The sequence below is a fragment of the Vidua macroura genome, chromosome 3 (genome assembly GCF_024509145.1).
Source record: "Vidua macroura isolate BioBank_ID:100142 chromosome 3, ASM2450914v1, whole genome shotgun sequence".
NCBI classification, from domain to species: domain Eukaryota; kingdom Metazoa; phylum Chordata; class Aves; order Passeriformes; family Viduidae; genus Vidua; species Vidua macroura.
In genome coordinates this window covers 84,059,283-84,073,928 of record NC_071573.1, presented here as the reverse complement: position 1 = coordinate 84,073,928, position 14,646 = coordinate 84,059,283, and the positions used below count along the sequence as shown (strand labels likewise).

At 38.0% G+C, this 14,646-nt stretch overlaps 1 protein-coding gene across 5 annotated transcripts in view; it reads right to left on the bottom strand.

The window, feature by feature from the left end:
- Positions 1 to 14,646, bottom strand: part of COL12A1 (collagen type XII alpha 1 chain) — a 99,285-nt gene that overhangs the window by 56,205 nt on the left and 28,434 nt on the right. For 4 of the 5 annotated variants that reach the window (XM_053972769.1, XM_053972770.1, XM_053972767.1 and 1 more), the window contains exons 14-19: positions 8,898 to 9,167; positions 6,750 to 7,016; positions 4,660 to 4,852; positions 2,961 to 3,082; positions 211 to 360; positions 5 to 124 (exon numbers count right to left, since the gene is read on the bottom strand). In XM_053972769.1, coding sequence (XP_053828744.1) covers positions 5 to 124; positions 211 to 360; positions 2,961 to 3,082; positions 4,660 to 4,852; positions 6,750 to 7,016; positions 8,898 to 9,167 — 1,122 coding nt within the window. The remainder of the gene's footprint in view (positions 1 to 4; positions 125 to 210; positions 361 to 2,960; positions 3,083 to 4,659; positions 4,853 to 6,749; positions 7,017 to 8,897; positions 9,168 to 14,646) is intronic. The other variant, XM_053972771.1, reaches the window with a different exon arrangement.

Sequence of the window (14,646 nt, the reverse complement as noted above, 5' to 3'; positions counted from 1 at the left end):
TTACCTGTTAGAGTATTGCCTCCTTTGTATGGTAAGTTGGCTACAGCCTCTAACAAAGATTGTTTGGTTCGGTAAGCATTGAGATTCCATTCTGTCCTGGGATCTCCACTATACTGTGCAAGACCTGGGAAAAAAGCCAGCATTTGCTCAGTCATTCTGTGTCTCTGTAGCAGTTATGCTCCATTTTTCCTTCAACATATGAGAACTTACCAATCTGTACTTTGTCAGGACCAATATCAAAAACTTCAACAATACGGGCAATGAAGTTCCTGATGGTTTTAAAATTTGGCCGCCCGATACTCCATGAACCATCCACCAGTAGCACAATATCAGCTTCAGCTCTGGTTCTACATTCTAAACCTGCCATGTCAACCAGAAAAATATAGCCTTAGCATGATAGCTTTCTTTCCCCATCCTTTTAGATGACATATGTCATGAGTTAGCTTCCAAAATAGCTCTAGTTTTATTCACTGGCACTCCATCAAGTATGACCTATTTGAGAGCATTATTCACACTAGTCAGTGGTTCCATGGCAAAAGCTGTCTAAATTCCTTCATGTATGTTTCCTTTTAAAAATAAGCCTTTGCAAATGTCAAGGCCAGTGCTCTCTATTGTCATGTCATTGTCTGTTTTGGCCTTTAAATATGGCTGATAACTTGATTTCAGAAGTTTTGTACAAGGCTACTAAATGAACCACTGATATGGCAGTAAGAACTATTAGATTATACAATTTTACAATATTTTGGTCTGTCACATATAGCTAAACTACTGATTAATTTTCAACCATATAATAGTAGGATTAACAGCATGTATTACAATCACTTTCAAATAAACAGCATTCCTCAATTTTCAGGGGAAAAAGACATAATAATATGTGTGGTATAGAAGTTTACATGTACAGAAAAGAAAGACCACAATCCAGAGAAGACACACAAGCATAAACACAGGTCAAGAGATACAGAGGGAACAAGAACAAACATTCATATAAAGCTGCAATGTTCTCAAAGGGTAGGAAGTTATTTCAGATATCTTCAGTTTACAAATTACAAAATAAAATATGCATCATATTGTTTTCATCACAGGGAAAATAACAAAATATTTATACAAAACAGAAAGACACAATAATTTTATCCACAGCCATGTGCCAAAAAAAAAAAAAAAAAAAAAAAAAAGCCAAAATCCTTTCTCTCTTTTTTCCTGGAGATTTTGTTACCAGCTGCAAATTTTCTGGCTTCCTGCCATCAGAGCTTCTGGTCTTTATATGGAAGAAATCCCATTGAGAAAAATCATCCACACTCATCATAGTTGAAAGATATTGTGATTTCATATATGTTCCACAGAATTGATCCAACACTGTAGACTCATGAATATAACTATTCCATGTACCTGGGGTTAAAAGCATGATCCTCTTCTGCACAGAAAATATAGATCTAGTCTTTAGTCAGGACAATAAAATCAGTTGGGAGTGGGGTTTAAGTCAAACCATGTTAGTTCAAAAAAATTGCATGCATAACCTTATTATGAAAGTTAAAGTTAACTTTATGTACATTAAAAAAGTGAATCTATTTTGACTTTTATATTTCTTCCAATATATTATAGTCCCTCACATGGAAAATTCTAGTAAATGTGCCAGATCTAGGGTGATTTTTCCCCCCTTTAATAAATAATTTACTGTTACATTTGCAGTCCAAGATATAAATTCATTTTTCACATTCACCATGACTCAAATCCATGCATTAATAAAACTAATTATTTTAAAGAGTGCAACACTGAAGACAGAAATGAGAGCTGCTATAATGAAAAATAACAAACCACTCTTTGTGCAATTTTTTATTGCCAGCCTTATTAAAGCTTTAGTCTAATGTCATTGATGGCCTGTTCTAGAGGCTTTTTTTTCAGTTTTGCCCTCTATTATTAGACAGAGTAGGACACCAATTATTTAGGAAGTTTCTAAAAATGTTTCAATAAAGTCATATACAAGATGAGTATTTTTTACACAGCCTAATGTGGACTAAGCAAAAAGCAATATAGTCAGCTGAAACCTTTTTTTCTTTATTTAACTCTGAAAGGGCTTTGCAGTTAGGTTCTTTCTCCTCTGATGGTTATGCAAGCATTGAAATGGCAGAGGAGAAAAGGCTTTACTTATTCATGTATACTTGGCTATTCAGAAGCAGACCTGCTTTTTTATGCTTTCCATGAAGGACTTGAGCCCTGAAACCTTCTTCAGGTGGTATTGAAAGTACAGTGAGCACAAATATTAACATGCAGAGGCCTATTAACCACACCAAAGGGAGATAATATCATAACAATCACAAAAACCTTGAAAGAAAGGTTTACTAGCTACACAGTGAGCAGCTCCCAAAGAGATACTGGAGAGCACTCTGCAGCTGCCTTTGTGAAAAAGTCTCCTCCTACTACAGAAAAGAAAAAGAAAAGACTAAACAATGACTATGATGAATATGAACCTAAATAATATATATTAACACTAGGACATTCCCAACTATCATATCTTTGTTCATTATATCATCTAAGTCTTAAAAGGAAAAGTCACCATATAAGGACAAGCAAAGGGCCAACAATCTGCTTAAAATTCCTTGCTCTACTCCTGTGAAGACCCCCTAGATGAGCCATGATCTCTGTTCAAAAACTTGACCTTATGTGATTTAACACAGATGTGGACAGCTTGAAAATGCAATGCAGATGGCTTTGAATAATCAGCAAAACACAGGCTGCCTGCCTTATCATCTTTGTAAGATCATCTGTGGGGTGCAGAGGACTAGAACTGTGAACTGGGGCATGCTTTGTGGTCATTTCAGAACAGGGTTTATGTCATCAGGGAAGGGACTATAATGAATCCTGTAAACAAGTATGTATGTGCATTAGAAAACCAAAAAGGAAATGTAGTAAACTTTTGATCTTTTTTTATCCAAAATACATGACTGCCTTTTCTTCATGTTTACCTCTAGATAAAAATGGCTCCGTAGTAGTATCCGAAAGGGTGGTCATCTCTTGTCCAACCAGAGGGTTGCTCTCTCCTCCTTCAAACATCCCAAAAACATTTACCTTATAGGTAGTTCCTGCCCTGAAATCATCGAAAAGGTGTACTTTAACTAAAGTCATTTGGCTAGTTAAATGCTAAACACTTCACTTATTAAATTGTCACAGGAAAAAATACCTCATGGAAAAGAAGGTGCTAAAACATGAAACCCAGATACTGGCTCTTCCACAAGACATTGATGTTTCAACAATTTAAAAGCTGATTTTACATTCTATACTTAAATTTATAGCCTTCCTCATTCAAGTTGTTTAATTCTGTGAAGAGAAATTGTCCAGGCAGCCAGAGATCAGGTTAGGAAAGCTAAAGTCCTTATAGAATTAAATCAGGCCAGGGACATCAAGGGCAACAAAAAAGTTTCTGTGGTACGTCGATGATAAAAGGAAGATTAGGGAGAAAATGAGCCCACTCCAGAAGAAAACAGGAGACCTGGTTACCCAGGATATACAAAAGGCTGAGGTACTGAATTATACTTTTGCCTCAGTTTTCACTGGAAGGTGCTCCAGCCACGCTGCTGGAAGGTCACAGAGGGCAAATTAAGGGACTGGAAGTGATGCCTGGGCTGCATCACAAGAAGCGACCAGCGGGTCAAGGGAGTTGATTCTCACCCTCTAAGCACAGTGTCCAGCTCTGGAGCCACCAATATAAGCAGGGCTTGGACCTGTTGTAATGAGTCCAGAGGAAGATCAAAAAGATGATCAGAGGGATGGAGTAGTTATCCTGTGACAAGAGGCTGAGAGTTTGGGTTGTTCAGCCTAGAGAAGAGAAGGGTCTGGGGAGACCTTATGGTAGGCTTCCAGCACCTAAAGGGAACCTAAAGCTGGAACAGCACTTCTGACAGGGGCATGTAGTGATAGGACAAAGAGCAATGGCTTTAAACTGAGACTAGATTTAGATCAGATATTAGGAAGAAGCTCTTTACTGTGAGGGTGGTGTGACACTTGAACAGGTGGCCCAGAGAAGTTGTGGGTGTCCCATCCCAGGGCATCAAGGCCAGGTTGGATGGGGCTTTGAGCAACCTGACCTACTGGAAAGTGCTCATGGCAATGAGGTTGGAACTAGATGATCTTTAATGTTACTTTCAACCCAAACCATTCTATGACTGTGTGATTCTTTGACTTAATGATCCTATTTTAATTATATTTAGTATACTTGCCTAACAGATTTTGACATGGTGTGAAGCCTGCTTTAAAAATCCAAGTCTCTGAGAAAGATGAATCAAGAGCTAAACTAAGCATCTTTTTAGAAACATGGGACAAGAAACTTTTGAGAGGAAACTTTAGAAATCCCAAATATTCTTCATTATCTTTCTCATATGTGAAATACAGAATACAGCCCCAGCCATATAATATCTTTGCCTCCTTCAGTTCCTGTGAGAACACCACAAGTTATGTAAATGAATAATCGTAGAAAGAAACCTGTCAGGTACCTTTCAGAGATGGCATAACAGGATTTTCATAGTTAATTGACAAAATTACTTGCTTAACTTACAGTAAATTTTGCCAGGCATTTCAATACCAGATCAGGATTAAACAAAACCCTAGGCTACAGTTATTTAAAGGAAACAAAACAAAACAAAAACCAATATGAGGGAATATTCATACCTAAGCTCCTCCAATACCACTGTGCTGTCATACGGCCCCACAATTAATTCTCCAAGACTCCCATCATCTTCAGTAGGGTGGAAAGTTACTTTGTACCCCTTCACTCTCCCTGGGGCTGGCTCCCAGGTTACTCTGAAACTTGACATAGTTGAATCAGAAGTTCTCAGATTTCGAGGTGGCTTAAAGGGAGAGGCTGAAAGGGTGGGAAACAAAAGAGTTTAGATCAGGTCTGCACATGGCAAAAAATCAACAAGTATGCTTTTAAGTATATATATATGCAAATCTAGTATTAGTGACAATCCTAAACTCTTTGCTCATTTCTTTAGACACAAAGACACAAAGACAAGTATTAAGAGATGAAAGATGAGATTCCTGACACTTACTTTTAGCTATCTAACCAATAGGCACATGAGCTAAGTCTCTTGTTGAGGCTTCCTCTGCAGTCAGTGTACTGAGGGATAAATTGCCTGGCAGCTACAACCACAGGTGTGGCAGTGTGTCAAAAACCAATTCTTCTGAGGAGTGCCAGCCAAACAGCTTGAGGTTTTTAGGTCAAGAGCAACTTCCTCAGAAGACTAACAGCTGCCCACTGCAGGGCAGTACTCACAGACAATGGTTAACAAGCTGTTGCTAGCTTCTGCATTTTGTGCAACTTTTGCTTGTGTGCAACTCTAAAGCGTAGTCATGGAAAATACTGCATCAGTGTAAGCTCAAAGGTCAAAAAAAAGGGGAATTAGAGTAAACAAAAAGCTTTGGCCTGAAAGACAGAAGAAAAAAAAATTTGTCTTGTCCCTGTGCCTATGCAATTGTCTAGCTATAGCCAAAAGATCATAAACGTCCTCAAAATGTAAATTCTGCTGAGAAACAGTAGATACACTCCTACTCACAAGGAAAGTACAGATTCTCTGTCTCATCTCTCATCATACTCCCTGAATTATCATGATAGCTTCAACTAAGAAGATGACTCAGGCATCACTTGCTTCCAAAGGGTGTTTATCACAACAGTTATTTAGACTGAAAGAAAATGCATATCTGTATCAAGATGAACAGTTCAAAAATCAAAAGCACCTGGATGCTCTAAAATTTATCTCAGTATAATTTTCAGCATTAAACAACTACTTATTGGTCAAGAGCTGAGCAAGTTTTCATGACTCCTTTATATCAACCATGTTTTAGGTTAAGAAGAAACCTTTCTTCAGTAACTGCAGTGCTGATATCTCCACTGTTAGAATGCCTTTATCTTACTTCCTGTCATTCAATGTAACATATATTCAGAAAACAGAGAATGGCATGAACTATCTACAGAGTATCTCAGTGAATGGCACTAGTGTCAGACAGGCAGAAACATCTTGAAAAAGATTCTCTTTAGGCAATAGCTTTCCATCTATGGAAGCAGAAAACTGACACTAAATCTGATTGATCTGAACATATAGAGAACATTTCCTTACAAAATATAAGACCAGCATCACATTCATACTAAAGGTAGAGTAGAAAATGAGTTTTGCTTTTACCACAAAAATGCCTTCACTGAGACTTAATAAACTTTTTAAAGTTTCAGTTTCTGAGGGAGAAAACAGCCTGTCCAAAAGACCATGACATCAGACTTCCACAGATGAATCTTCAAGATCAGCTACTCCCCCTTTTTAGTACCTTGGGTTTTCGACAGAAAATATGATGACCAGAGAAGACAAACCTAAATAATAGGATGCTGGGTAGCTATTTAATCAATACCCACAAGCAAAAGGCAAAATATGCAACAGCTGACAACACTTGATTAAGTAGCCTGTCTTCCTCACAAAACACTTTGTTTGAACTTCTGATGACAGCATTTCAAAACAATTCTAATATTTTCAGATTTTACACTGTACTTACACCTTTTAATATCAAGAGCAAAAAGCTGTGTTCAGGCTATGCCACAGTGAAATTTCACAAAAAATCAAACTCTCTTCTCAACTTATAACATTTTCTTCAATTTTCCTGTCAATTCATGATCTTGGCAGACTCCACCATGCTTTTCTATGTTTCCCGATTATTAATTTTAAGCACAAAAACTTGTGTTATGAAGTCCTGTACAACCTTGTGGTACATACCTGTTGTTCCTTCTCCTTTTCTTGATTTCCCATGTCCAAAATCATAAATTGGAACAACAGTTAGGTCATAGGTAGTTCGGGGCTTAAGTCGCTTTAACACTGTGCTGGTAGCAGGAGCATTTACTCTGCCAGACATTTGTCTTCCTCCGCTGCGGGCTCTGTAGTTCACACGATACGACAAGACTTTCCCAGGCGAAGGCTGCCACGTAACTCTCATTGTATTTTCTGTCTCGTTGTCTACTGTTAGAGTCCTGGCATTTGGTGACACTTTTCAGTGCAAAAATATGGATAAATTTTTACTTTATCATATACAGATATATTCAGATGCATGACTACAAAATTACTTTTGCTGTATTAAAAAATAAAACTGCCCTTTTTAAAATTCCAGTATTTGCTTGTAGGGAAGACACAGGGGAATCTCACAGGCCATTGGTAATTATTTTTTAATTGTAATGGACTAAACAAACAGAAGTGTGGTTTTCACTACTGAGACAAAAAAGGGGGAAGTATAAATCACATGATGGCACAGCATAATTGGGAGTTTTATTTAGTTATGTTTTTTATTAATCCATTAAATAATGGATTCAGCACTCACAAATGAAAGTGATAAATTATAAAGTCGTTAATTTTCATTAACACATTGTCCTATAGATTTTCTAAGTTTTGACTTTATAGGTCTGATAAGGTACTGGTGAATACCTAAACAGCTGGTTGTTGAACCCCATGCAAACTGTCCTTCAAATAGAGGTGAGTGACTTTCCAAATGCTTGGAAAATCACTCATCACAACATAGCATATGTGCTGAAGTAGGCCCTTGAACTAATAAAGCATTTTCTCGACAATTGAAGCATTCAGCTTCTAAGAGATATTTTCCAGACTGTACAAATGGTATAAATAATTCCAAGTGAAATGACAGGTATGCAATGCTGGCTGTCAGCCAAAATAAGCCATCTAGGTTTTGGCAAAGCTGAACTCTCTTGGCATGGTGGAATCCATGAGTATTTCAACACACGGTAAGGTAGGCTTTGTAGTTCCTGGGAATTGACAATTTCTAATTGTGTGTATACCAGAAAGATACAGCATTAGTTTCAGGCTATTAACCCCAGGTCTGGGGCTATTGATAGGGCCAACAGCAAATTCCCTCAGTCAGCACACAGAGAGTCAGCACAAACTATAAGGCTATGCTACCCACCTAACCTGAAAAAGCTAGAACAGCTAGTGCTGCTGTGCTTGAACCAAGAAGGAAGCCGTGGGACAGCAGTCTGCTTTGACTCTGGGGAGTCAGCTCTTACTAACAACAGCAATCACTACTCTTCCAAAACCTTAAGAACAACTGCACTGGGTCAAGGACAAAGGTTAACGTAATTCAGCAGCCTGTCTCCAACAGTAGTCAAAACAGATGCTTAGGACAGAGCACAAGAACATGTAAACACACATGATGCTTCCCCAGAGCCCTCCCTCAGGCTTTGTCTTCACATGGCCCCTTTAGGCAAACAACAGAAATGTCAAGCCTTATCCAGGACATCCCTTCATTCATTCTGACTCCTTTACTTGCCAGTTCTTTCTATAAAGAAACAAGCCATCCCTAGTCTCTGTGTTTTTTCACTTTGCCTACACTGCAGGAGAGGCTTGAGCCTGCTTTGACAAATACAACATAATGTTTGGCAAATAAGAAAAAGAAGAGCCCCAGAAAGGCAAATAATAAACATCAAAATCACACAGTGAGCCTCAGATTGAGGACTGTGAAGATTGGAAGGGCAATAACTTGGAAAGGAAACTCATTGATTCTGTGGGAACGCACCCCATCTTTCCTCCTTGCTCTAGCTGTATTTCCTTCACCTGATTTTTAGCAGTCTCACCAAACCTATAAAAGGCTGAATTCAGAGTAATATGCAGACCAAATCATATCTTAACTTGTAAGTAATTCTTGCTGAATCCAAACCTATATGACATAGAAGAGATTTTTGTAGGTTTTTTAATGGTCCAACAAAATGTCAAAATTGGCTGAGCTGAGGTGGCATTTTGGTTTGGGAAACTTTTCACCAAAAAAAAAAAAACAAACTAGGAAAAATAAGGTCCATTTTCATTAAAAATTATAATTTCATCCAAACCAGAATGTTACATATGGTGGTAATGTATTACACTTACCATCAGTAAAAGCCTCTCCTTCTACTGGGTCTCCTTCTCCACTGCTGTAGGCTGCATATACTGAAATCCTGTATTTAGTCTCTGGCTCCAAGCCTTCTATCACAGCATCCACTGTATTTCCAGGGACTCTCTTCTCTCCCATGGTATCATCATAATGTGATTTCCATATTATCCTGTAATGGCTAACTGTTCCTGGAGCTGGTGTCCATGATAACCCAACTGTAGTGTCGGTTATGTCTGTGGTAACCAAATTACGTGGTGAACCGCGTTCTGCAAGAAAGAAAACAGCAAATTCTCTCTCAAACACAAATAACAAAAGTTAGCAAAGTACAAATCTAAAAGTCAAATGATCTTTAGAGCTAAACCAAACTTTTCCAATCAATATGATTTTCAAAAACATACAATGGTAGTCCCAAGAGAAAATAGATGAAAGTTTCAACAAAATGCTTTAAGCTAACTTTGGACTATGAATGATCTTATCCTTACCAAGTAAGATACTTAGCAGTCATGCTTTAGAATATGCAAAATAAAAATGACATTATTCAAAGAAGTGCTTAAATGTGGTGCAGCTCACTTAGGTAAATTTTAACTCTCAAAAAATTATTTTATTTCATTCATTCATTTTCATTGTTATGTGTGTAACTTTTTTCCTAGGGTTAGATAATGGAGACTTTTCACAGAATCATAGAATCTGTTGAGTTGGAAGGGATCCAGAAGGATCACCAACTACCAGCCCTGCACAGCACCATCCCCAGGAGTCACATCATGTTCCTGAGAGAATTATCCACACACTTCTCAAACTCTGTCAGGCTTGGTGCTGTGACCACTGCCCTGGGGAGTCTGTTCCAGTGCCCAACCACCCTCTGGATGAAGAACCTACTCGAATATCCAACCTAAACTTCCCCTGACACAACTTCAGACCATTCCTTTGGTCCTGTCACTGGTCACCAGAGAAAAGAGATCAGTGTCTGCTCCTGTCTTCCCTCTCATATTCAACTTTCCATCAAAAAGCACTCCCAGGTCCCTTTCCATGGCACTTCTTTCCAACATCTCATTCCCTGCTCTGTCTGTACATCCAGGGTTGCCCATCCCAGGTGCAGAATCTGGCAATTTACCTTATTGAACTTCATATGCTTGATGATTGCCCAGGCCTCTAATCAATCAGAGTCCTTTCTCTGACAATTTTATTTTGTTCTTTATTAGTACTAGTATATTCCAGAGTCCCACTTACTAGATCAGCTATTTCATTTTATGTTCACAACTAATTTGCACGTGTTTACATCATCTCACACTTACTGCAGAAAACACTCTCCATCTTTCCATTCATAAGACCTGTACTTCTTTCCTCATGTAGTTAGTTTGTTTCAGCCAGCTTGGAACAAAGGAAGCAGCTCATTAGTCTGTGAAATCCAGTGTCAGATGGATATGTGAGTCTCACCTAACACACCAGAGTAATTCCTGTGCTTAAAAGTGAAGCTCATTGATCTAAAGTGTTGCAGTGAAAGGAGTGCCTCTGCTTAATGTTTAATGTAGCAGTTTAATTATAGTTTAATTAGTACATATGTACTAATTAAACAGTAGTTTAAGTATAACATATGTTCAATTTTCCTGTTGCAATGGCTTGCTTTTGATAGCAGGAAAGGAGCACTGACTGGTGGATTTAGTGCAACAGCCTCATCATAGAAAAATCTGCAAAAGGGCTCTATGAAACCAGATCCACATAGACAAAGAAGTACACTGTTCTTTGGTGTGTATTCTCTGTGGGATTTCTCACTCTACAGGACTCCTGAGTGGCTCTTGCTTAGCAAGAGGACTTAAACACTTGGGGTGGCCTCATGGCATCACAGTTAAGTTTTACCCGCACTGATAAAAATATATCCTTATACTAATCCATAGAAGCCACAGGAGCAGAATCAAAATTATTTGAACACAGAAGAATTCAATACTTATCCAATTTCCACTACTTAGTCTCATCGCAAGAAAAGACCTCATTACATTCAGAAGCCTGAAGCAGTTTCAGGCTGAGCAGCAAATTGCTCAAAGTCATAGTCTGTGTTTTCACTTTTCATAGTCAACAGTCTTTTACTTTCACCACAATCTGCAACATTTCCAAACACAATCCCAGTGGAGCATAAAATATTATCTGTAAAAAGTTTTGCTTTAGAAACGTCTTATTGCCGATGCAACTTCATTAAAAGTTAGACAACTAATCCACATGACTTAATGATGAATAGAAATTAATGTCAACCTATCAAAGATTCACCAGCTACACAGAATACAGAATCAGAGAGTACCATAACAATCACAAACATGACTCTCAAATACAGCTAACAGAATATGTGTTATGGGGGGGGCTCTGATTTTAATTCAGTCTTAGGGACATTCCATCATGTTTTTCTGGAGACAGTTCTTTTTCTGCCCTAATTCTGCATCAGTTTTTAAAATTGTACCCTTCAAACTGATTTCTAGCCGCATAATATAAATTAACACAATTTATGGCATCTTCTCTTCAAATAAAGGTTAAGATACAGAGGGTTTGGTAAAGTTCAGTTAACATTTCACAATAGTGATTGCATATACTGAAAAAGTTATAGTGAAAAGGCCCAATTCAGCTCATGCTTCATGAAGTCTCACCGAATTCAGTGACTGCTTTAAATGAAAGCCAGGGCAGAATCTTAGCTCCAAATAACAATTTTCCTGGAAGCCTGAAAAAAAGATTTGCCTTCAAAAGTAAATTACAACAATTTTTCTGTCTGCTCTTAAGCTCCTACTCTCAAATCTTGGCTTTTTCATACAATAAAAAAAAATATTAAGTCAATCCAAATGGAAAAAATATGGAAAACCTAACTTGATAGAATGCACAGATGTCTCACAATAAAAACCTTTCTTTCCATATTTTAATGTAATATAAATATACAAGTCACTTTATTTTGGCTACTTTAAAACATGGCTCTGCCACAACATGATTTCAGTATTCAAGTATCTGCTACCACAGCACAATTTTTTGCAAGTCTACTCTTGGATACTACAGCTAATGATATATGTTGGAAATACTGCAAAAATAACTTCTTATTTAAAACCCTTATTGATTAAGTCATTATTGAGGTCATTAAATAACAGAGGAAAATAATTTGTTTGGAATGGATTATAATGAACAGCAGTTACTGTAATATGTTGGTTTTGAAAGAAATATTCTTTGGAACTAAATGTCTTTTTTATAAGTCAAGGTAAAAGAGGGAAAAGGAACTGGGATTTCTACCAAACCACTAGAACTAAATGGAAAATTTTTACTTCAAATAGTTGGAAACTGCTGACAAGACAACTTACCTACTAAGGGAAATTGGACATTTTATATGTTACACTGCAACTGAGAACATTTCTTCAACATAACACGCTAACTTGATTTGCACCTCACGTGTGAGGTGGAAGTTCACTCACAGCTTTTTTCTGCTTCATTTGATCTCCCACAGTGGTTTTTTTTTTTAATTTATTATTAGGAGAACACCTAAGTTTAAGATGCAGTCCAACTGTAAGACTTAAACTGTTAGGATTCCATGAAATATTATCAAAGCTGCTACACTCAGAATCAAGAAACACATTTATCCTCCACAATAACAATGGTATAATGTGGCCACTAACAAACATACAATGACACCTATGAAATATTCTTCCCTTGGATTAAAACCAAATACCTGGGTAGCTTGCTTATATTTCATGCACTCATAAAAATCTACAACTGTAATACCTGAACACTCATATTTCTTCTTTGGTCAATGTGTTCAGAAATGCTTGTTGAACATCCACATCTTGCCTGCTTGTTTAAACAGGATGGTTAAGGAGCATGGAGAGACAATGCACATCATAAGAAGGAAAAGTGCTGCCTGGCTAGCAAAAGACTTCTGCTTTTCCTTGACTGGAAATGGAAGCTAATATATGTTCATCACTTCATACAGCCCCCAAAACATCAGCAAACAAGGATGGAGTTGGTTTATTAAAATTATTCCCTAACAGGCATGAGTCCTCTGATGCTCTGGAGCATCAAACCAGCTGGTGTAAGCACAGCTGTAAGCTGTGGTGAGTACGTACACAGCAAAACAAAGTGCTTGCATGGACAGGTCAAGCCCTTGCCTGGGAGAGCTGGCCAGGCACCAGCTCCAGGCCATCAGATTCACTTTGGCAGTTTTTAGCTCAGAGCATTTTTCACTGCCTACAGTCCCCTGTACATCTCTACCATCGCTCAGAGCAGACACACTTTCAAAAATTCACTTGGTAACCTTCAATCAGGTGCTTTTATATCCTATTCTGGACTTCTGTAATGTCCAGTTTCCATATTAAGTTTTTCCACTGTAGTGTGCCAGAGACACAATATGATATTAAAGCAGTTTCCCTCTGTCCACTTGGCTTACTTCCCGTAGCTCTCCAGCAATCACTGTTGTTATTGAACACAAGACTGAATCAGCTAAAATTAAAATGTTGACATTCATAAAAATCAAATGGCCTTATTCAAATGGTCTTTCCCCTCAGAGACATTTACACAGCTCCAGCTGATCTCAGTGGGATTTTTACATGCAATTTGGGGCCAAATTTTAAACAACTTTCTGTATGTGTTTTTTTAAAACCAGGTTTCAAAATCAATCTGCAGTGGTAAATTTTGTGCAGAGCCATGTTTCATTTAAGTTAAACATAGGATTTCTGTAAGCTAGCATCCTAAAATGTCAGAATCAACTAAATAAGCCTTCACTTGTAGAGGCATAGACCAAAATGTTCTGGCCTGAGTCCTGCCTTGTTTACAATGGGCAAAAGTCAGGAGTATCCCATTGTGTCAGGAGGATGCCATTGTGTCAGCAGGCTAGATTGCCACAGCCAAGAATCCAAGTGCATGTATTAGATGGGATGATAGCAGGTAATACTCTAGATAGTAGATAGTAGATGATATTCTAATGGTCAAACTCTCCTCAGCACTGGAGGAGGCAACCACTTGGGTGGGCTCATATCCCTCCCTCCAAGACATACAGTGGTTAGCAACCAGCCCTCAGGCAAGTAGAGAGGGGATGTGGCCATGATGCAGGGGAAAGCCAAAGACTTACTACACAGAGGCATCCTCACATGACCCCGTTAAAGAAGATCTCTTCTGCAGAAAGGCAAGAAGATGCCAACCAGGAGAGTTCTAACCAGTTCTAACCAAAACAATGGTTAGAGGAACTTTAGCCAGAGCACTCTTGAGTCCCTGATGTACGATAATGCCAACAGGTGCTCACATTCTGTCCCTTTAATATTTTATCTGTCTTTTCCACAAGTTATTCAGTTAACACTGCGAAGAAATATCTTCTTATTATTCACTCAACCTTCCCCCGCTGTTTTTTTTTTTTTCTGATACATACATTCCTAGATAAAACTAAGATAATTTTCCCCAGATTATCAAGTCTGTTTCAAAGGTCACACTCAAAAATCTTGGAATGTATAATTTTAAAAATGCATGATACAGCATTAAGTCTCCTGAGGACAATGAGTCCTTGTTCTGTCAGGACGGAAGCAGCACTACGCTGTCTGACCATTACGTAAAGTGCCTGTGATAGGCTAAAAATCTCATTGTAAGAAAATGTCACTTGAATTTGTACTGTTCTGTCTGTAGGAGGCCATTCATTTCTAAAGCATTCTTATGTAACTACAGAGACTGCAAAAACAAATCATTTATTTAGCAAAGAACCGCTACTCATTTTCTGACCAAAAACAAGCCTGCCTCCAAAAT